The sequence below is a fragment of the Carcharodon carcharias genome, chromosome 1, assembly GCF_017639515.1.
Source record: "Carcharodon carcharias isolate sCarCar2 chromosome 1, sCarCar2.pri, whole genome shotgun sequence".
Taxonomy (NCBI): Eukaryota; Metazoa; Chordata; class Chondrichthyes; order Lamniformes; family Lamnidae; genus Carcharodon; species Carcharodon carcharias.
The window spans coordinates 64,652,146-64,677,007 of NC_054467.1; the positions used below are offsets into that span (position 1 = coordinate 64,652,146).

A 24,862-nucleotide genomic window follows, 5' to 3' on the forward strand; every position below is an offset into this window, starting at 1 on the left:
TTTTTCCACATTATATTGCATCTGCAATGGTCTTGCCCACTCACTTAGCCTGTCTAAATCCTCTTGAAGCCTCTTTGTATCCTCCTCACAGCTTCCCACCAAGTTTTGTGTCATCAGCAAACTTAGTAATACTATATTTCATCCCCTCATCCAAATCGTTGATCTAGATTGTGAATAGCTGGAGCCCAAGCACTGATGCTTGTGGTATCCCATTAGTTACAGCCTGCCAACCTGAGAATGACCCATTTATTCCTACCATTTGTTTCTGTCTGTTAACCAATTCTCAATCCATGCCAGTATATTACCCCTAATGCCATGTGTTCTAATTTTGTTTACTAACCTCTTGTGTGGGACTTTATTTAAAGCCTCCTGAAAATCCAAATACACCACATCCACTGTTTCTCCTTTATCTATGCTACAAGAAACATTCTCAAAAATCTCCAACAGGTTTATCAAACATTATTTCCCTTGCTACATCCATGTTGACTCTGCCTTGAATTCATTAGTAATAAGACCACTGAGTCTTATAGATTTCTTACAAAACTAAATTGAACCTTTATTAATAGAAGAAATGATTTTAAGTACATGCATAGATCTACAAATTACTACTATGATAACTTCTCAATCCCATCATTAATCTAAACCCCCCCCCCCAGTTACACCTTTGTTAAGGCAATAGTAGGACACATTTTAAAAGACTCAGGCAAAGTAGCACAATACCCTGAAACAGTTGAATTCAAAGTGAGTTTTCTTAACTTCAGTTCTTTGCAGACAGCAGCTTGAGGCTTACATGCTGAAGGCTTTTCACATTTGTTAGATCTTAGAATGCCTACCCTTACACACAACCTTCGCTCCTTTATACATATTTTCCCCTTTGAATACCCTTTGTTTCACTATGTCTTTGGACTTTACCTCTCTAATAATAAAAATCTCAGTACTAATTTTATCAATAATCTTTGGGAAAAATAAACACACTGTTTCTTAACTTCTGGCTAGGTGAAGTTTCTCGCACACTTTTGAATTTGAGCTAGTCTGGTTAATATAAAAATACAAATATTCCCTTTACACCCACGTCTACCTACTCAACAGTTCAAACCTCGCTTATCTTATACATCAAAGCCTTCAGACCAGCTGCCTTTAATTCAATTAAGACACACACACATCCCATTATTACTCTACAATAAATTCCAATAACATTATGAAAATTATGATATCTTCCTGATACCCACCAATGCATTCATTATCTCTACAGCCACCTCTTTTTCAAGACTCTGGGTAAGTAGATCATCAGATCCAGGGATGTACCATCTTTCAGTCCCATTAATTTCTCTAAAGTACTACCACTTTTACTAATACTAATTTCTTTCAGTTCCTCATTCTTGCTAATCCCTCATTCCTGCTAGTCCCTTAGTTCTTTGGTATTTCTGAGAGGCTTTTTGCATTTTTCTCCGTGAAGGTAGACGCAGTATTTGTTTAGCTTCTCTGCCATTTCTTTATTCCCCATTATAAATTCTACTGACTCCACTTGTAACGGGTCCACATTTATCTTTGCTAATCTTTTCCTTTTTACATACCTGTAGAAGCTTTTACAGTCTGTTTTTATGTTTCTCACTAGTTTACTTTCATATTCTATTTCCCCTTTCTTTATCAGTTTCTTGGTTCCCTCTTTGATGAATTCTAAAATGGTCCTAATCCTCAGGCTTACTGCTTTTTTGGCAGCTTTATAAGCCTCTTTCTTTGATCTAAAACAATCATTAACTTCGCTTGTTAGCCACGTTTGAATCACTTTTCCTGCTGGGTTTTTATGCCTCAAAGGAATGTAAATCTATTGTAAGCCATGTATTAATTCATTAAATGCTAGCCATTGCCTGTCTACCATCATACATTTTAATATAGTTGCCCAAGCTACCACAGCCAACTTGTCCCTTGTACCTTTGCAGCTTCTTTTGTTAAGAGCGTAGTTTCGGACTGAACTAAATCACTTTCAAACTTACTGTAAAATTCTGTTGTCATATGATCACTGTTCACTAAAGGCTCCTTTACGATGAGATTACTAATTAGCCTTTTCTCACTGCACAATACTAGATCTAGGTTTACCCAGTCTGTATGTAGATTGAAGTCCCCCATGATTACTGTATCACCTTTGTTACGTGCAACTTTAATTTCCTGATTTACATCATTTCCCACATTACCATTACTGTTTGGTAGCCTATAAACAATTCCCACCAATGTTTGCTGCCCTCTGCTGGTTCTTAGCTCCACCCAAACAGATTCTGCATCTTGATCTTCTGATCTAAGATCCTCTCTCACTAATGCACTGATTTCATCCTTTATTAACAGCACTACCCCACATCCTTTTCCTTTGTGCCTGACCTTCTCTCATAGCCGATATCCTTGATTTTCAGTTCCCAGCCCTGATGACCCTGCAGCCACTTCTCTGTAATGGCTGTTAGATGGTGCCCTTTTACTCCTATTGTGCCATTTATTCATCCACCTTGTTGCAAATGTTGCGCACAGTCAAAAAGAGTGCCTTTAATTTTGCCTTTTTAACATTCTCCTGTATTTTGACCCTACTTGATGCTGGCTTTGTTTCTGCTACCTTTCAATTTCACTTACTATTTTCCTTCCTACCTATACCAGCTTTGTTTCTCTCATATCTGAATTACCTCTTGGGATCCTACACCTTTGCCAAGCTTGTTTAAACCCTCTGGCTAGAAAAAAGTTACAGCTACGAAATGCATAGTTGAGGGTTTCAGTAAAAGATGAGGGAGAAGCAGCTTATGATATGCCAGTGGAAATAGACAGTCTTTGGTGATTGGGGGGGGATATAGGGTTGTCAGCTCAGTTTGGGGTCCAAGTGGTTGCTAAGATTGCGAATGGTCTGATTGAGCCTCAGATACTGGCCAGGGAGAGGGATGGAGTCTGTGCGTGGGGAATGGTGTTTGTGGTGGTTACTGAATACAATAGTTTTGGTCTTTCCAATGTTTCTTGTAATAAGTATTAACCTTAGTTCTTGCTTCAGAGTCAGAAAGTTGTGGGTTCAAGTCCCACTCCAGAGACATGAGCATGTAATCAAGGCTCACACTCCATCCAATTCTGAGGACACAGTATTGAGGTCGGAGGTGCTGTGTTTGAACTGAGATATTAAAATGAGGCACCGCCCACTCATGATCTCATGCTACTTTTTGAAAAAAGCTGGAGAATTTCCCCATTGTCTTCCCAATATTTATTTTTCAACCAAAATCACTAATAAGAACACATGATCTAGTCATTTATCTCACTTCCGTTTTGGGGATCTTACTGTGCATAAATTGGTTGTTCTGTTTCTTGCATTACAAAGGTGACTACAAAATACATAAAAGCCTGAGGTGAAAAGCACTATTTTTCTTTCCTTTAAAACTTGAATTAAGTGGGTTTAGCCTGAGCTAGGTGACCTGTCAGTGTATTTATTACATACTGTATTAAAGAAATCAAGATTATATGAAGGGTTGCCCAGTACTGTTTTCTGTATTTCCACCCCAGTGCTATAATGGTGGTTTATGAACAGATGCACTTTTTTTGATGAGTTCACTTATCTGGCTGAATTTTGATTCATACAAGATGCAGTTTATGAAAGTTGCCTTGAAATGAGCATGTATGAAGAGCATTAAGGAAGACCTTGTATCCTTAGACTGTTGCTCTAAGTTGTAGCATGTAAGATCGTATCTTTTGTGCATCGTGAAAAGTAGCTCTTAGCTGTGAGAATTTATTTGTTCTGTGAATGATCCTGGCAGAACCCAAGCAAATCATTGGTGAACAGGTTATTGGTGAGCGGGTTATTGGTGAGTATTAATGTGTCCAGCTTTTTGTGGACAGGACATATTTCATCATTTTTCCACATTGTCAATGAATGCCAGTGTTGTAGCTGTATAATTGAGAAGGCTTTTTTTTTAAAAAAAAAGCATTTGAATCCTTGGCTTTATAAATAGAGGCATAGTGCATAAAAGCAAAAAAGTTACAATAAACTTTTCTAAAACACCAGTCAGGCCTTGGCAGGAGTATTGCGTTCAATTCTAGTTATCTTACATGAGGAAAGATGTCAAGACCTTGGAGAGGGTGTTGAAGAGATTTACCAGAACTTTGCCAAAGATGTAGTGACTAAAAAGGCTGAAATTTTTCTTAGAGCAGAGAAGGTTAAGAGAAAATTCGATAGTAGTGTGAAAATCTCAGTGTTTTGATAGAGTAAATAAAAAGGAACTGTTTCCAGTAACCAGTGGACACAGATTTAAGTTAACTGACAAACAAATCAGAGGCAACATGAAGAAAAAACGCTAAGCAACGAGATATGATGTGGAGTGCAATGCCTGAAGGGGCGGTGGGAGCAAATTCAACAATAACCCTCAAAGGTTATTGTAAAAATTTCCCAAACTCCTCCATCACTATCCCTGGGTATGTCCTTACCCACCAGCAAGACAGACCCAGCAGAGGTGGTGGCACAGTGGTATACTGCAAAGGCTATGGGCCCTGACAATATTCTGGCAATAGTACTGAAGACTTATGCTCCGGAACTTGCCACGCCCCTAGCCAAGCTGTTCCAGTTCAGTTACAACACTGGCATCTACCCGGCTACGTGGAAGATTCCCCAGGTTTGTCCTGTACACAAAAAGCAGGACAAATCCAACCAGGCCAATTACCGCCCCATCAGTCTACTTTCCATCATCAGTAAAGTAATGAAAGGGGTCATCAACAGTGCTATCAAGCAGCACTTGCTTAGCAAAATCCTGCTCACTGATGCCCAGTTTGGGTTCCGTCAGGGCCACTCAACACCTGACCTCCTTACACATTTGGTTCAAACATGGACAAAAGAGCTGAACTCCCGAAGTGAGGTGAGAGTGACTGCCCTTGACATCAAGGCAGCATTTGACTGAGTGTGGCATCAAGGAGCCCTAGCAAAACTGGTGTCAGTCGGAATCAGGGGAAAACTCTCCACTGGTTGGAGTCATACCTAGCACAAAGGAAGATGGTTGTGGTCGTTGGAGGTCAGTCATCTCAGCTCCAGGACATCACCGCAGGAGTTCCTCGGGATAGTGTCGGCCCAACCATCTTCAGCTGCTTCATCAATGACCTTCCTTCCATCATAAGGTCAGAAGTGGGAATGTTCACTGATTGCACGATGTTCAACACCATTCGTGACTCCTCAACTACTGAAGCAATCCATGTCCAATTGCAGCAAGACCTGGACAATATCAAGGCTTGGGCTGACAAGTGGCAAGTAACATTTGCGCCACACAAGTGTCAGGCATTGACCACCTCCAACAAGAGAGAACCCAACCATCGCCCTTTGATGTTCAATGGCATTACCATCACTGAATCCCCCACTCCCAACATCCTGGGGGGTTACCATTGACCAGAAACTGAACTGGCCTAGCCATGTAAATACTGTGGCTACAAGAGCAGGTCAGAGGCTAGGAATCGTGTGATGAGTAACTCACCTCTTGACTCCCCTGTCCACCATCAACAAGGCACAAGTCAGGAGTGTGATGGAATCCTCCCCACTTGTCTGGATGAGTGCAGCTTCCACAACACTGAAGCAGCTGGACACCGTCCAGGACAAAGCAGTGCGTTGGATTGGCACCTCATCCACAAACATTCACTCCCTCCACCACTGACGTACGGTGGCAGCATTGTGTACCATCTACAAGATGCGCTGCAGGAATTCACCAAGGCTCCTTAGACAGCACCTTCCAAACCCATGACCACTACCATCTAGAAGGACAAAGGCAGCAGATAGTTGGGAACACCACCACCTGGAAGTTCCCCTCCAAGTCACTCACCATCCTGACTTGGAAGTATATCACCGTTCCTTCACTGTCGCTGAGTCAAAATGCTGGAACTCCCTTCCTAACAGTTTTCTGGATGTACCTACACCACATGGACTGCACTGTTCAAGAAGGCAGCTCACCACCACCTTCTCAAGGGCCATTAAGGATGGGCAATAAATGCTGGCCCAGCCAGTGAAGCCCATATCCCATGAATGAATTTTTTTTTTAAATTGCTTGAAGGGCAAAATATTTGCAGGGCTTGGGGAAAGAGACTAACTGGATAGCTGTTCCAAAGCACAATGGACCAAATGGTCTCTTGTGCTGTATCAATATATCATCCTATGATTGGATGGTTATGTTAAACCGAGAAGCAGTCTTCCCATTTTCTGTAAGTATTGCCGGCTGCTCTTTTCAGTTATGCTAAAATACTTGTATATTCAGTACTTGAGATGTCAATGTCAGTACCTAAAGGTCATATGTCTTCAATTTCAAAAATTTACATGAAATGCTGATGGCAGCTTGACAACATGGTGGAATTACTTCTAATCCTTTCAAAAATTTTGCTATACATATTTTGTGATCTGGCTTTTTAAAAAGTAGCAAATCACATCATTTTCTTATCCATTTTTTGAGACAAAACTGAAAAATGAAAATCTTTTACTCTATATACAATGTTCGTGCCTCTATTCATCTACATTAACTCATTATTTAATACGAAAGCAAACTACTGCGGACACTGGAAGTTTGAAATAAAAAGAGAAACTGTTGAAAATATTCAGGCCAGGCAGCATCTGTGGTGAAAGAAGCAGAGTTAACAATTCAGGTCAAGGATCTTTCATCAGATCAGAACTTACCATCTGACATCAACATCCCACAATTGATACGTAGCTTGTTCTCAGTAGATTGTGTTCGTTGTCTTTAGGAGAAAATGGCAATTGAGAACAGTCTGTGGATATATCTACAAATACTGAATTATTAAGAAACGTCCTGAATTTGATTTGAATTGTATTGCTCTGTTGTATATTTTTCTATTGCTGTGAATTCCAGTGTATAAGTTTTTATTTTTTTATGATCCAGAAATAAGGCATTTGTAAATTATATAATATCTGCCTTTGTTACAGCATTTTAATTGGCTTATAGTATACATAAGTGTCTTAGAGTGTTTATAATTACAAGTTCATTTTCCAGATTTCATATTTATTGAAAATGCTAATTTAATAATGTCTCACTATAGGCTGCTGAAGTTTTCAAGGTAGCGTTTTCTACTACCTTCTAAATATTGCTCATTCTAATAATCTTTTGGTTTGTGCTTTCTTTGATAGGGTGTTGCTGTTTAGGTGCAAGCTTGGAGTTTTGCAGTATACCGTTGTCAGACCATTTACAACAATAATTGCATTGTAAGTAATATTGTTTCACAGCAATGAATGGAAATATGTTTTCCTACCTTTTCTCAGGGGCTTCAAACACTTGCACAACAATCTGTATTTTCTCCAATTTAGTATGCTGCATTTGCTTCCTCATGGCGTCGTCTCTTTATTGGGGATACCTAGTGTAGATAGATGACCACTTCGCTGAGCATTACTCTTTTGCACATCAGCATTATCCTGACCTTCTGTGAATCTCCTGCAAAGAGCACCACCACCTTGTCCAAGCCACCCCAACTTTAACCTTTCCACCTTTTTGGTCTGTTGTGCAGTTCCAGCTGAGCTCAACACTGATTCACAGAATATCATTTCATTTTCATGTTCTTCAGCCTTTAGTTTCCTTCCTGGTTTTTCTGGTGGATTCTCCCAGTGGTCTAACTTACTATTTTTAATAATGGTATGTAACTTGATCCATTGTCTTTTCTATAATCTTTGGCTTACAGGTTCCATGGTATCCAAAACCCCTTGCATGTTGAATCACAAAGCACAGAAGAAGGTATATTGTGCCTGTGCCAGAAAACTTTCCTTTTTCAAGTGTGCATCCAGTTCCCTTTTGAAAGTTATTATTGAAACTGCTTCTGCCACTCCTTCACGCAATGCATTCCAGATCACAAGTCATTGCATAAAAAAATTTACCTCATCTCCCCTCTGCTTCATTTGCCGATTATCTTAAATCTGTGTCCTCTGGGTAGGAGGCAGGGGAAGGTAAATTAGGGCCATCGAGTTAATCCTGTCGGTGGGACACAGTTTTGCTTTATTTTCTCAATCAAAACCCTTGATAACTTTGAACATTATTCTTAACTCTCCACGTAACATTGTCTGCTCTAAAGACAAACAATCCCAGCTCTACATACATCAAGTCCCTTATCCCTGGCACCAATCTAGTAAATTTCTTCTGCACCTTTTCCAAGACTATTGTATGATAGAAAGCCTTTTGCATTTCTTTCCGGCATCTTAATTTCTGTTGTTTCTTACTGAAAGTAGCTGTCACATTTGAACTATAAATCTGTACCTCTTGTTCCCACATCTTCTTGAATACATTCTGACTTGCTGATTTTAAAAAAACCCTTTTATATTTGTCCTCCAGCTTTTCTATTAGTTCTGAGGAAGGATCATTCCTTATATGTAATCCTATCTTAATCTTTCATTTTCTATTTAACTCCATTGTTCATTTCCAACATTTGCATCTATAAATATCTACCTTGGCTATAAATAGACACCCTAACTCATTTAATGACTTATTTATTTCCCCCCCCATGTGCACAAGTTATTAGCAGTAAAGTTAATGTGTGTGGTTAGCTAACCACTGCTTTCTTTCCATTGACAGAAAATGCTTGTAAATGCTTGCTGTACCCTGTTTGAGGCACTTGAGGTGATTCTGAAATTACAGTGCTTCATTGTCACAAAAATCTTTCAAATGCCAGTTTTTATACTGCATGTTATCTTTTCCCCTAATAATGAACAACAAATGTCCCATCATGTGTGATGGCTAATATATGTACCACTCCCTGTTCCTCTTAATAGACAGTAAAACTTGCACAAGGAGGAACTTGCTATGAATAAGTTTCTCAATACAACATAGTAATTCACATTAGACAATATGAACACAAAGGTAAATTATTTTGCCATTGGCAGTGACTGATGTTAAATCTTGTTGGCAATGCCCACTACAAACCCTGCAACAAAATCTAGTAGCCAAAAATTCAGGCTTGTATTCCAAAATACAAATGAGAAGGAGATGATTATATGCATTATAAGAGTACTTGGGAGTATGTGGCATGGAAATTAACTATGGTTACAATGAAAGTGTTGATATTTTCTCAATTGCAAAGTATCTCATGAACTACTACTGAATTCCAAATTTTTGCAACTTGTGCACATAACAGGGACACAAAACAACAACAACAACTTATTGATATAATGCCATTCACATAGTCAAATCACCTTAGGATGTTTTACTATGTCCCACCATAGCCTCAAGGAGGGGAAGCCTCCCTGCTTCCGTTTCCAGATGGCCCAGAAGTGATGGAACGAGACCCAGAACCGCTCGTCCTCCAGGAGCAGATTGTTAGAGTTGCCAGTATGTGGACCCCATCCAAGTGCAGAATGGAGCAAGTTCCACCCACACTATAGACGGTGGTCCAAACATGGCACCTACTGCACAGAAACCACTGGAACACACGACACGAACGCCTTAGGATTGTAAAGGCGCTCAAGTTTGGATACTCTGACTCCAGGCCTCTCAAAAGTGAAGATGTTGGAGTCAGGATGGAGGTATGGTCCCTCGTCTCGGGAGTGCAGTTGAAATCCCCCCCCCCCCCCCCACCCAAGACCCCCCGAGGAAAATGCACTTGCCCACATCAATGAAGCTGAGAATAGTGGACATTTCGTCAAAGAAGCTTGTTTGCTGTGGCCCAGCCTGAGGAATGTATTACATTCACAAAGTGAAGTGTCATGTCCCCCAAGCAGATGGTGAGATGGAACAAACGGCTTAGCAAAGGCCTCTTGACCCCCAAGATCTCCAGCTGAAAATGTGGGGCCAACAAGACAGCCACCCCGCCAGAAATTGAAGCCAGGTGACTCATGGGCCCCTCCTTGCCACTCCAGGAGCCTTGTAGCTTTGTCTCCCAGAATGGTTGGGTTTCCTGCAGGAACCACACTGCATACTTCCCCCTCAAGGAGTGAGAAGATCTGAAACCTGCGCTGTGCTTCTCTGCTGCTGTTGATGTTGAGGCTGCCTATGGTTATCCTCATGACAAAGCAAATTGACACCACCACTATCACCTTACTGTGCAGAGGGGTTTGTAGCCCTCCACTCAGGAGCCCAGCAAGGAACATCTTCAGTCTGCGCTGCTCATTCTGGTCCATGCCCAAGGCTTTTTGGGCCAAGCGCACAGATCGAACAAGCAGCGCCAAGCCCGACTAACGGTTGAAGGCCAGTTGGACTCTGGCACGGTGATTGAGAGTGGTTTCCAGAAAATCCCAGAGTTCTTCAAAGGGGAATGAAGGGGGACTCTGGAGGGCACGAGGGCATCCACCGCCTCACTGACAATGGATTCCAAATTGTCCCCAGTGCCCTTCACCGAGCCACTGTCGTCCTCCTGGCAGTCGCTATCTGAGTCCAAAGCCCCAGGATCAACAACTGAGGGGTCCTCTCTGGGCTCCTTGGGGGACCTCTGGGTCAGAGGGCAGCAGCAGTTTGGAGCCCAGCTCCACCAGGCACCAGGTCACCCGGCATGTGTGGAAAGAGTTCCAAACTAATGGCCGAGGCACCCAGTCTAAAAGGTTGGGACAGAGTGAGGGGGACCTTCCCCATCGTTCCCTCTGCCCAGTGACCCAACGTCTAGGGATTTGACAGCGCAGACCGGAAGGGCAGGAACCCGGAGTTGTTGCTGGGTGGGTTCAGCCTCTTGTACCTCACCCGCATCTGCCTCCAGCCCGTCTGACTTGATTGCAGGAGACTGTGGTGGTCTGTTGGGACACTCCCTCCCAAGTTGGGCAGAGTGGAAGGTCCCTCGGGCACGAACACCTCTTCTGCAGGGGTCAGATCTTCCCTTTAGCCTCGCCTATTTCAGAGGAATGGTGTCTCCCCCTCCTTTACTGGGAAGGGTGCCGAGGGAGGGAGACCTCCATTTCATAAGAGGCATTCCCTCTTGTGCACTGCACCCTTCCATGTATCAGGGTCGGAACCCTGTGATGTAGCAGGCTCGGGCTCCGCCACGGTTGCGACATTGAGGAGGTGACCACAGGCTCGGGGTTGGGTACTCTCTCTACTAGTCTCGGGGTCACGTGCACTTTTGGGGTCACATGGAGAATCAGTTTGGGCACTCAACTCTGTTTTTGCTCTTGCACTGCCTTCCACGTGAGCGTTTTCCCTCTCTCTTCACCCCCCTGCCATCTTGCTGGCAGCTGAGATGGCATTGGTTGCTGGCATTGACCCCCCTTGCAGGATTTGGGATGGAGTGGTGGAGATGTGGCAGCGCCAGCCGTGGCCACCTGGGTTTTGCTGGCAGCCTTCGAGGCAAGGCAGTTCTTCCTCACATGCACCACCTCCTTGCAGGCATGGCATTGAACACCATCCACTGTCCAGAAGACACAGTAAGTTGCGCCCTCATATTCTATATTAAATCCCCCCTCAGTGTATTCTCCTGGCGACAGGTTTTTAAAATCAGGCTGGCCCGGGAGGAAGTATACATGGTGGAGACAAGCCTCCCTGAGGCCAAATGGGATTGGCACTACCCCTGACCTCACCTCCCCCAGTTGGGGTAGGAGGAACTCGCCCAAAACGAAGGACAGGACATTTGAGATTACAACTCGCTGTGCGGTAGCCTTGAGAGGATCCACCGGCAGGAATGTCCCGCACACTGTGAGTCCCTTTGAGGGCCAGTTGCACAGCCTGTTTGGACCTCAGGATAAACAATTGGCCTTGCCGTACATTTTTGAAGCTGCAACAGTGGCTGATGGGCTGACAACTCCAGCCATGGCCCTTACGCAGGCCTCAATTGTCATGTTGGGGTGGGTGTAGCTCTTCATCCAATGTTTTTTAGACAGAATTGGTGACAGGGCCGCAGGAGTAGCAGTTAAAGAAGCAGCTGCCCCCACATAGGTCTTGGTGGACCCTGTCACTGACGCACGTGGTGACGCCACTTAGTATGAGCTACACCACCCCAAGTTTTCTGGGTGAAACAATGTAATGAGCGGAGAAACAAAAATGGAAAGATAAGTAGTCACCCCCAAATATATATATAAAATTATAAAAAGCAAGAGAGAGACAGACAGGAGGAAGGATGAAAGGGCACAGGATGGGTGGGTGCCACTGAGTTGGGAGTAGGGGGGGGGCGGCGGGCTCTTGATGGATGAAGTCGTCTTTTGGTCTTCCTGCAGTGGGAGGACAATATCTTCACCCAGGCAGCTGGTACAGCCCAGGCACAGTCCTTCAAACAGGATTTTGATGACAAGGTCAATTGATTCTTCACTGGACAGCACCCGTTATCCCACATTTGGACAAAGAGGGAGGGCAGGATCTTCAATTGGGCTCAAGTTATTGTTCAGTCACAAGTCCCTGAGCTCACATAACACCCCTCCCTCTCGAGGTCTAGTAGTGTCTTCTCTCCTCCCCCTGCCAAAACAGTTCACAGCCCCTCAAATTTCCCCAGTCACCCAACTCTAGATTTTTTTGAGAAAAATGTCCTTTAGTGGTGTTGCAGTCCTCCCTCCTGGAGTGGTCTTGTCATCCCTCCCTCTATCCCTCTGCACCACCCCCCCACCCCCCCCAAAAAAAAAATTCAAAGGTCCTTAGGCCTCAGGCACCAGGTCTTGTAGTAAGGGCAGCAACAGAATCAGGAACAGCAGTACTTGGCCCGACACAGAGCGCCTCCTGGTGAATGTTGTTAAACAAATTGATTGAAGAAATGGCTTGTAGGGAGAGTTACAGGTCAGCAACTCCCAATTTTTATCCTCCTTGGTGAAGCCTGCAGAACTCAGCCTCCTAAATACAGAGACTTTTCCTCTCCTTGCTGTGAGGGAGTGTTAATTGACTGAGTTTAGGGTCAACAATCCTTGCTCACACCTTGTCCCATCTATCCCCTATTCATGTGTTCAAATACCCATCACCTGTTTCCCTTAGCAATGTAATTGACATTAAGAAACCATAACAATGTATTTGAAAAGGCATTCAGATTCTCTTTTCTTTACATTAAAGCATTTGAAAACACAAAAACAATCTTGCAAACTAATCAAAAAGAAACAAGATTACAATTTTATCTGTCTCATTATAATACAACCAATTATTAATAGATTCTATAGTCCCCTTTTAAACTTTTTCTTCTTCTTTCTCATATAATTACAAAGCAATCAAAGAAAATATTGGCCTTAATATTCTCATTATAATACTAGACATTCCTCTTCTAGTACATCTAGTAATTTCTTAGAACAAGTGCCTCTCTTTGTAAACAGTCTGACAATTCATGACTTGCATGTACCCATTTTATTTTGGAATTCTCCCTTCTTTCCAACATTTCCTTTATGCTAGCAAGGTCAATCTTCAACCTTTTTTCCAGTGACATCCTTTGTCGAAATGAACATTGTTCCAAAGACAGTGGTTATCGACATAACATTCTAAAGACAAACATTTATCCAATTGCCCCTTGTATAATATTTCCTTCAGTATATTAGATAGGTACATCTATTGCTTCTACTGATGCCAGTGTTTCAGCAGCTAAGGTGTTTTTTAACTACTCATTTTATTTTCTTCACTTCCCAGGCCAATGGACAACATTTATTATTCTTTCCCACCAAGAATATGATAAATCCTGCTGTGCTAGAATATCCATCTGGAAGATTGGCATGTGAAGCATTGGTAAAAATGACTAACCTCATATCTTCTGGATCACCCAAAGCTGAAAATTTGAGTGTGCATTTCTCCAAATTTAATTTATTTCATGTTTTATTTGGTTTGAGAACTTCAACCATAGCATGTTTCATCATAGTACTCAGTTTCAATATGTTATAACTGGCATTAGGTCTAGTCTGGGTGCACAACCAGTTTGACTGTCCAATCAAACTTCATAATTGGTCTGTTTCTTCCTTGGATGCAATGTCCTCTCTGTCAGGACCCGACCCAACCTATTGGGATGCAGTTGAATTTTTCTAAGTAAGATTGTTGATTCACTACTGACTTCTTCCGCTTAATGTCTACCCCTATACATTTAAAGGCCCCCGAAACCTGACTTCCAAATTCCTTCTTTATTTTATCTGTCACCCATTGTTCAAATTCTGCAGAACCTCTCTACAGAAAATCATCAACATCCATTATGAAGATGCCTGCTAGTTTCTCCTTGTGATACCAATACAGCATTGCTGGGTTTGTCTTTAGCTAAATACAGTCTGTTTTCAGCAGGATGGACCTAACTGAGAAATACCATACCCTTGATGCCTCATTTAGCCCAAAAGCACACTGTTTAATTTCCACAGTTTCCCTTTTATATCGCAGGCTTCTTTAGGTGGTTTCAAGAACACTTCCTTTTCATATTTCTCGCCCTGCAAAAATGCACCTTTTTATATCAGTCGATTTACATTCCCAGGAATATGTTGCTAAGAGCTAAGAAAATCTTCAAGCTCACTCTTCTTGCAGTAAGGGGGTCCACCCTGACATCCTGATTACCCAGCCTTTCTTCTAAACCCAGAGCTACTAGTCTAGCTTTAGCTTTATACGTGCCATTAGGAAGTACCTTTTCTGTGCATATCCACCTGTAAGACAAGGTTGGTGTCCCGTCTAGTATTTGTGTATAAACCAAATTCTTTCCAACTCTTTTTGTTTGGCTTCATTTATCAACTTATCTTCTAATTTGTTAGTAGTCACTAAAACATCTCAATCATAAGGGCTTCTGATTCTCATGGCATTCCTAGCCTGTTCTAAGGTCCTTGTTCTTGTCAAACTATGATCTCTCTTCGCCTTCCTACCTCTTTCTGGACTACTGCTACATGATCTCTCCCTACTACGATCAGATCTGTGATCTTTTCCTAGGACCGTGATCACTCCTGGTCCACTTCCAGAACACTCACTGCATTTTTTACATCAATTTGCCAATCCATGGGTCTTAACTTTCAGTCCCTCATCTTGCACATTCAGCCAGTGTTTGTATTTGCCAGTGGCTTTTCCTTTTCTCCAATAATGGTGGCATCGCTCCATTCACTGGCCCTAATGGATATGTTACTCTAGTGCCAGCTTTGGGTAATTGTTGTTTGGGATGACAGGCATCCTGCACTTTGGTGTCACCTTGTTCATGTTCAGTCATCTGTTTATCTGCCATAATCTGCTCCTCGTAATTGTCCAACATGTGTATGTGAAGCGTGTGGTGCCCCTTCACTTTGTTACATGTCAGATTCTGTAAATGTATAATCGGTGCCATTTAGCCTAGAGGAATGTACCCTTACAGTTTGATTGCCATGTTGCAAAATTACTGTTTTTCCTTCACTGCCTTACCCAGACCTTTCCATTCGTTCTGCTTTTCTGTTTTGTAATATACCATGTCCCCTGGATTAAAATTTATTTCTGATGACTTTTTGTGGTGCTGTAAGATTCGCTGAATTTTCTCTGAAACCTCAGCATTGATAAATGCCTTTTGCCTGCATGCACAGCATTCAAGTGCTCAGAAAAATATGAACTAATCGTATTTAGTTCCAAAGCAGGGCAATAATAATCCCACATCACCATAATTTTTTTTTTATTCATTCATGGTGTGTGGGTGCCACTGGCTGGGCCAGCATTTATTGCCCATCCCTAGTTGCCCTTGAGAAGGTGGTGGTGAGCTGCCTTCTTGAACCGCTGCAGTCCCATGTGGTGTAGGTACACCCAGTGCTGTTAAGGAGGGAGTTCCAGGATTTTGACCCAGTGACGGTAAAGGAATGGCGATGTATTTCCAAGTCAGGATGTTGAGTGACTTAGAGGGGAACTTCCAGGTGGTGGTATTCCCATCTATCTGCTGCCCTTGTCCTTCTAGATGGTAGTGGCCATGGGTTTGGATGGTGCTGTCTAAGAGGCCTTGGTGAATTCCTGCAGTGCATCTTGTAGATAGTACACACTTCTGCCACTGTGTGTTGGTGGTGGAGGGAGTGAATGTTTGTGGATGTGGTGCCAATCAAAACTTTGTCCTGGATGATGTCCAGCTTCTCGACTATTGTGGGAGTTGCACTCATCCAGGCAAGTGGGGAGTATTCCATCACACTCCTGACTTGTGCCTGGTCGATGGTGGATAGGCTTTGGAGAGTCAGGAGGCGAGTTACTCCCTGCAGGACTCCTAACCTCTGACCTGCACTTGCAGCCACAGTATTTATATGGCTACGCCAGTTCAGTTTCTGGTCAATGGTAACCCCCAGGACGTTGGGAGTGGGGGGATTCAGTGATGGTAATGCCATTGAACATCAAGGAATGATGGTTGGATTCTCTCTTGTTGGAGATGGTCATTGCCTGACACTTGTGTGACACGAATGTTACTTGCCACTTGTCAGCCCAAGCCTGGATATTGTCCAGGTCTTGCTGCATTTGGACATGGACTGCTTCAGTATCTAAGGAGTCGCAAATGGTGCTTAACATTGTGCAATCATCAGTGAACATCCCCACTTATGATGGAAGGAAGGTCATTGATGAAGCAGCTGAAGATGGTTGGGCCTAGGACACTACCCTGAGGAACTCCTGCAGTGATGTCCTGGAGCTGAGATTACTGACCTCCCAGCAGCCACCACCATCTTCCTTTGTGCTAGATATGACTCTAATCAGTTTTCCCCCTGATTCCCATGGACTCCAGTTTTGCTAGGGCTCCTTGATGCCACACTCTGTCAAATGCGGCCTTCATGTCAAGGGCAGTCACTCCCACCTCACCTCGGGAGTTCAGCTCTTTTGTCCATGTTTGAACCAAGGCTGTAACGAGGTCAGGAGCTGTCTGGCCCTGGTGGAACCCAAACTGGGCATCTGTGAGCAGGTTATTGCTATGTAAGTACTGTTTGATAGCACTGTTGATGACTCCTTCCATTACTTTGATGATGGAGAGTTGACTGGTGGGGCAGTAATTGACAAGGTTGGATTTGTCCTACTTTTTGTGTACAGGACAAACCTGGGCAATTTTTCACAGTTGGGTAGATGCCAGTGTATTAGCTGTACTGGAACAGCTTGACTAGGGTCGCGCCAAGTTGTGGAGCACAAGTCTTTAGTACTATTGCCAGAATGTTGTCAGGGCCCATAGCCTTTGCAGTATCCAGTGCCTTCAACCATTTCTTGATATCATGTGGAGTGAATCGAACTGGCTGAAGACTGGCATCTGTGATGCTAGGGACCCTGAAGTAGGCCGAGATGGATCATCCACTCGGCAATTCTGGCTGAAGATTGTAGCAAATGCTTCAGCCTTAACTTTTGCATTGCTGTGCTGGGCTCCTCCATCATTGAGGATGGGGATATTTGTGGAACCACCTCCTTCAGTGGGTTGTTCAATTGTCCACCACCATTCACGACTGGAAGAGGCAGGATTACAGAACTTGGATCTGGTCCATTGGTTGTGGGATCGCTTAGCCCTCACACCTGCCGCAGACCCAGTCTAGCAGCTATGTCATTTAGGACTCAGCCAGCTCGGTCAGCAGTGGTGCTACTAAGCCACTCTTGGTGATGGACATTCAAGTCCCCCACCCAGAAAACATTCTGCGCCCTTGCCACCCTCAGTGCTTCCTCCAAGTGATGTTCAACATAGAGGAGCACTGATTCATCAGCTGAGGGAGGGTGGTACGTGGTAATCAGCAGGAGGTTTTCTTGCCCATGTTTGAACTGATGCCATGAGACTTCATGGGGTCCGGAGTCGATGTTGATGACTCCCAGGGCAACTCTCTCCCGACTGTGTATCACTGTGCCACCACCTCTGCCAGGTCTGTCCTGTCGGTGGGACAGGACATAGCCAGGGATGGTGATGGTGGAGTCTGGGATGTTACCTGTAAGGTATGATTCCGTGAGGATGACTATGTCAGGCTGTTGCTTGACTAGTGTGTGAGAAAGCTCTCCCAATTTTGGCACTAGCCCCCAGATGTTACTAAGAAGGACTTTGCAGGGTCTACAGGGCTGCAATTACCGTTGTTGTTTCCGGTGCCTAGGTCGATGCCGGTTGGTCCAATAGGTTTCATTCCTTTTTTGTGTCTAATTGATAACGACTGTTGCCCCCAACCATGTGAAGTCAGTTCTTCGCATTGACTGCCCATGCCAGTTGGCAGCACAGCCAGATGTCTGTTTACAGCTGGGTTGGTCGGCTAAGATTTTGTGAAGCATCTCATCAATTACTGCGTGATTTATTTCATAAACCCCATTACTAAAGGGATTGTCAGCTGCTGTGTTCATTACTATGATGTTCATATTTTCACACAACGTCTGTTAAGAATTTAGCCGGTGCACTTAGCCTAGTTCCAATCCATTTTCCCATTATCTTGTCCACAATTACCTTTTTGTCTTTGCTACATATTCCTGTTAACAGATTGAATCTAGTTGCCATGTCTAAGAAGTGTAAAAGAAAAATGTTTTTGTCCTTATTCCATGCCTTCAGGTCCATTGCTACAATTTCATTGAAGTCCCAAGACTCACTATGGACCTTGATGGTGTTCTCCTTTTTTTTTTACATATAATCACATTTCTCACTTATCTCTTCTATAAGTTCATTATTTACCCCTGAATGCCTTAGTAGAATTTTTAACCTATGACAAGATGGAAGGGCAAACTGCCAATGTAGTTTTAAAACAATTTGCCTTTTTTCCTTTAAACTCCTACCCCCCCCTGATGTTGTCAACACTTCTTTAACGTTGTGATGAGAAACGTTAGGTCTTGTTGAGGGGGTACATTAATGTCCCGATTGTGTAACCTGTCAATATACAGATTTCACAAAAACAATTGCCTTATCGTGTTCCATATCTAATTTCATTTGAGCCTTTCATAGATGGTTTACTCATCAAAAGTATTTCACTGGATACTACATCTGAGCTGATAAAATGGTTTACCCCGGCTATTTTACACTGAATCGTCACTCACTTTAGTGACATTAACATGTTATTGTCCCCGAACTGAAGTAGGTAGGACTTTCATATTCCTTAACCTTACTTTGGTCTTTACTATTTAGAGAATCCAGGTAACATTTTAACCAAAACAAAAACAGAATTACCTGGAAAAACTCAGCAGGTCTGGCAGCATCGGCGGAGAAGAAAAGAGTTGACGTTTCGAGTCCTCATGACCCTTCGACAGAACTTCAAACCAATCCACTCCACATACAGTGGACATGCATGCACTATCTAACACAACACAATTGAATGAGTCTACAACTAGAACACGCATTACTGGACTAAAGCTTTCTGGTGACCAGTACAATTCCTTCTGACTGATAAGTGTCATTGTTATCTCCTTGCGATCCTTCTATGTCATGTATCATTTCAAAAACCTGCTATTCTATTTTGGACAGTTCATTGCATAATGATATTTTGAGTCACACCTGAAGCAGCTGTTTGCCATTCCTCTGTTTTCCTGAGGTACATTCTCCTGCCATAGTTACCCAAATCCTGTTGTCTGTTAGAGCTTCCAAAAGAGTCTCTATCCTCATTTCTTTTGTTTGTGGTTCTTTCATATTGATGATTGTGCCCCATATCTAAATAGTCTAGAAATGCTGCCAGCATTAAATGTTCAATCTTTTGTGTTACCTCTGAATGTACCATTGGTGTCTGGAAATGAATGTTGCCAAAATTTATTTTTTTTTTAAAAGCTTCAGACATCTGTTGCAAAAGCATCTCTTTTTGACAATCTAACTCCAGTCAAGACCAGGTGTCTATCCATGTTCAATACTTTAGCACAATCTAACACTTTGAAAGCAAGCACTGAATTTCTGAATTGAATTTCTGCAATCTGTATAATTTGTTAAGTTCCATAATATCTTCTTCTATGGAATAACTGTCCACCCTTCTAAGTTTATTAAGATCTGACCATGCCTCATATGCATTTAACAGATCATCTTTCTTATAAATTTTGTCCATAAATTTTAAGAAATTATCCAAACCATCCTCAGTGTCTAAATGAATAGCTTCTAGCTCTGAAAATACTTTGCACCTGATCCTGTTTCTGGTGGGAAGTGAAAGTACCAAGGCCATACCTTACTTTTCCTTTGGTAAGAATGTAACCCGTGTCCATATATCCACTTCATTCTTCCACTGGCCATAAAGTTCAGTTTCACAGAACAGAAGTGGAAAATCATACCCTGATGCTCTATACTTTGTTTCAGCCATTCTTTTCCAAAATAACTCCAATTACAATCTCCTGTCTGAAAAGGTATGTTAGTTTTCAATCTTCACATTTAGGCCAACCATTCTCTGCTACCAATGTTAACAGGATCCACACCATTTGTTGAAGTCAAAATTAAGACACAGCCTTTCATTGTTGAGAGAATTTATTGACTTTGTTCAGTGTCAACTCTCCTCACTCACACCCAGTGTCCCACCTATCCCATATTTGTGTATTCAAATATCCATCACCTGTTTCCCTTAACAATGTAATTGACATTAACAAACCTTCATAATGTAATTGACAACATCCAGGCTTAGCTGACAAATGCCGGCAATGATTATTTTCTCCCTGACATCCCCCTGACCATCAGCAGCACTGTTGCTAGGTATCTCACCTTCAACATTTCAACCTTTTTCCAGCATTTTCTGTTTTTATATTGGATCTAACTGCTGGATCGAACAAACATCACCATGGCTAAAAGAGCAGGGCAGAGGCTGAGGACTTTGTGACGAGTGAAATGGAAAGGCAATATAAAATAAAAAGGGTACAACTCTAAAGGGGGTGCCAGAGTAGAGCGACCTGGACTTTTATGTGCATAAGGCACTGAAGGTGGCAAGACAGGATGAGAGGGCAGTTAATAAAGCATACAGTATCCTAGGCTTTATTAATAGAGAGAGAGAGTACAAGAGCAAGGAGGTTATGTTGAACTTGTATAAGACACTACTTCAGCCTCAGCTGGAGTATTGCGTCCAGTTCTGGGCACCACACTTTAGGAAAGATGTGAAGGCATTAGAGGTTGGTTCCAGGATGAGGAATTTCAATTTTGAAGATAGATTGGAGAAGTTGGGACTGTTTTCCTTTTAGAAGAGCAGGCTGAGAGGAGATTTGGTAAAGCTATTCAAAATCATGAGGGATCTGGACAGAGTAGATAGGGAGAAACTGTTCCTACTGGTGGAAGCATCAAGAACAAGATTTAAAGTAATTGTTTAAAGGAAGCAAAAGCAGCACAAGGAAAAGCTTTTTCACGCAGTGCGTGGTTAAGGTGTGGAATGCACTGCCTGAGTGTATGGAATGCACTGCCTGAGTGTGTGGAGGCAGATTCAGTTGAAGCATTCAAAAGGGAGCTAGACTGTTATTTGAAGAGGAACAATGTGGGAGAAGGTGGGGAATGACATTAGAATTCTGTGACTTGCCTGTCTCAATGTGTCTCCTGCAATAAAGATCGCTGGATCATGGAATTCATTACCTATTGGTTCTGGAGAGCACCATAACCATGTGGATTAGAGTTGCTTCCATAGAAGGCCCACTACCATTTTCTCAGGCCAACCAGGATAGGGAACAAATCCCCAAGAAAAATGTTTTAAAAATTTAAAGTGATTGCTCCATCATTATGCATCAAATATTTGCCATCCATTATACGTGTGTACTTCTAATGTGCTCACATTGAGAAATGTTTTTTAGCTACTGAAAATAATTTTCATCATATTAAGCTTTTTTAAAAAAAATCTTATGGAGTTCAGCACCATATAGGTGAGTTGAATTTTATGCCACCCCTGGGAGCGGACTGGCAGATTGAAGTCCTTAAGTGGCTAATTAATGATCGATTACTGCTTGTTCCTGCTGCCGCTGGTATTTTACCAGTGATGCATGGTGCCTAAGCCACTTAGCGAGGCCAACAGCTAAACCCTTAGCAGCCAGGCTGTGGGCTTGGGTGGGGGTGCCTCTTATTTGGGCATCCTGTGACACCTATCACATCCTCCTACCCCTCATCGGACCTGTTTGGCTGGCCACTGTGAAACCACTGTACCTTGTTGTCCGATCTCCAAAAACACACTTCTGGACTGACTGCAGTGTCAGCAGAAGCAACTGTATCCTCTGATTGGCCGGCAGCTTTCAGAAGTGGGATTTCGTCCCAGATGGGGACAGAAGATACGACCTGAGCCACTTAATAGAAATCGGGCCGTTGTTTCCCAGTGCTGCACAGAACTTTTAAACTGGGGGTGGGACTGTCGCCTCAGTGAAAAAATTCTGTGACTGCAAGTTAGACTGGACAGAAGGAAATATACAAGAACCTGGTGTAAATGTATACTTTCTCAACACCTTATTTTTTCTCTTCTCCCAGTGTGCCCCCTCCTACATTGTTAGTTATTCTCTCTAGCCACTTTTCAGTGCACTTAATCTTTTGGCATGGGATAACAGGACATTGTGCCCAGACTGCTTTCTCTAGATGGAGTTCCATGATTAACCAACAGAAGGTATGGTATAGTGGGATGAGATTTCTATTACAGTTTTTTTTTCTTCCTCTCTTGAGCAGTGTTGCTATGATATATTTCATCTGGCAATCTTGGCAAGGGCTACTAAGGTTTGGGAGATGATGGCAGGAGGCAATTAAGTGCTGTTTGATAATTGGCATTTAAACTGTGGCTCTTTGAAAGTAGGTACAGTAATAGAGCAATCAGTCTGTCCAATATCATCCATTTCTTTAAAACTAAATAGGTATTCACTGTCTGAAAATTGGAGTTTCCCAGTTGTGACAAGTAATATAAGCAAAATGGTTAGGATTATTCAAGGAACTACCCAGAGGATTCAGCAGGGCACTCTGGAATAAACATAAAAATGTTTTTCATAGTTATGCTTTAGAATTTCAGCATTCAAGCTTGGACAGGCAAACAAGTATGTTGTCAGTTGGTACATATACTAATAGATAGATGATCTAAAAGTAATTTTTCCTTTTCCCAAAGAATCTGCGAACTCGTTGGAGTTTATGATGAGGGGAATTTCAGCTTCAAAAATGCTTGGACGTACTTGGTTATAATTAACAATCTTTCACAAATAGTAAGTTTTACGAAGTATACATCTGTCTATAAAATATGTAAGTTTTATGCTCTTAGTTTGTTTCGTTTGTATCAAATATTTTGAGCTGTGTTGGTCTTAAATTTAACATTGGATATACCATGAAATGTAGCTGAATTCTCTCTTCACACCTCCCTATATTGACAACTGAAACTATAATCTCTAACTATGTTCGCTACAGGATATCTACACATTTTACATTCATAATTATGAAATCAAGTGTACCTGTGTTTATCCCTCGACATTTTTTTTTAACTTGAATCTAGTATTTATGTTACATAAGGTTATCAAGTATAGGGCATTTTTATAATAAGTATTGTCTTGTTCTAAGTATTAAAGAAAGCTTACACTCTGTTATAAATATTCAGAAAAAATTCTTAGTTATACCAAAAGTGTAAATCTAAGCATATGAATTGGATGCAAAATAATTGCTGTTTTTTTATATATAAAAACAAGCATCTATTTTGAATTGAACACTATTTCTTATGAACTCAAAATTGTATTCACATTCAGTTATATTTTTTCTTCATTAATGGCGCTATATATTTGCAAGCTATTGTTTATTTTTCCTGTCTTTGGGATTCAGCTTTGCTTTGTTCTTGTAGTTTGCCATGTATTGCCTTGTGCTGTTCTATAAAGTACTGCGAAATGAATTGAACCCCATCCAACCAGTGGGCAAGTTTCTCTGTGTGAAACTGGTTGTATTTGTATCCTTCTGGTAAGTTTAAAATTAAAATTGTTAATTTTTTAAAAAAGCTTTATCTCATTTCATGTTACTGACAGATGGTTTAGACATGGCTGGAATAAACATTTAGAACTATGTTCTATTTTATATTTTGATAAATAAGAATACTACAATTCTCAAAAACTAAAACCTGGTAACTTATAACTGTTGAATACCTTATGCAAAATCTGAATCTAGTTTACTAAATAGCTATGCTTGTCCTCCTATTGTTTAAAAAATGATTTGTCAATTCATTATAGGCAAGCTGCTTTGATTGCAGTACTTGTGAAAGTTGGCATAATTTCTGAGAAACGTACATGGGACTGGGAAAGTGTAGAAGCTGTCGCTACTGGTCTACAGGTAAATTTAACAATTGCAAGTCCACAGTAATCTATCTGAAAACTTGTATTCCTTGCAGGTGTTTTTTTAAATAGGGTTCATTTCTGGTCTTCAAAATTAATTTTTCAAAGTCTTAGAAATGAATATATATTTACTAGTATTTAGTATCTGTGCAAACAATGAAAAATGTCCAATAGAAGTACCTCCAAAATGGAAGCTATTTGCTCACTAGCTGTGCTATCTTGGTGGGTATCTATATTTTAACTACATGGGCAAGGGAGAGAAAGTTAGCGGACACAATCTCTACATTAGTTACAATTTTCCAAAGCTAGTTAGTTTTGTGGATAGTGTTGGGAGATTTGAAGGTAGCAGAAAAAAGAGACAAGCAAGGTAACTTTAGGTGAGTAAAGTTAATATCAGAAATGTGGGAAATTGTGAGAATGCACCAGATAAGTGAGGTCTTGTGGGAGGGAAAAATAACTGGGGAGGGAGAGTCAGCAGTGTTTTGTGAAATATAAGTTATCTCTCGCCTAGTAAAGCTGTTTGATAGCATTGACGTGACACACAGAGGAGGGTAAGAGAATGGCATAAATGTTAACGGCATTTAATTAGGTTCTGCAAAATAAAATTGAATTGGATAGAGTTGGAGGTAACTATACGGTCTTTGTTAGGAAATTAGTTGGGAAGTTGTTTTAAAATAAGAGGGGAAATAAAATTGACTAAGTGATAATTATAAATACTGAATTGTGGTGCTACTTAGTGAGTCAGAGGATGCACTGTTTATTAGGAATGGAATATTTGCGTGTAAAACATACTGGCCTAAAATTCCTAAAATTATTTGCCCGGTCCCCATTCCCCACCCCATGTCAATGGGACCTGTTAGGGAGTAATAGAAATTGATTTCCTTGGCGAGTATGCAACAGATTTCATT

The 24,862-nt window shown here is 41.8% G+C and overlaps 1 protein-coding gene across 1 annotated transcript in view; it reads left to right on the forward strand.

The window, feature by feature from the left end:
• Nucleotides 1-24,862, forward strand: part of tmem184c (transmembrane protein 184C) — a 53,716-nt gene that overhangs the window by 19,737 nt on the left and 9,117 nt on the right. Inside the window, exons 5-8 of the mRNA XM_041192681.1 lie at nt 7,124-7,198; nt 22,757-22,850; nt 23,474-23,586; nt 23,853-23,952. Coding sequence (XP_041048615.1) covers nt 7,124-7,198; nt 22,757-22,850; nt 23,474-23,586; nt 23,853-23,952 — 382 coding nt within the window. The remainder of the gene's footprint in view (nt 1-7,123; nt 7,199-22,756; nt 22,851-23,473; nt 23,587-23,852; nt 23,953-24,862) is intronic.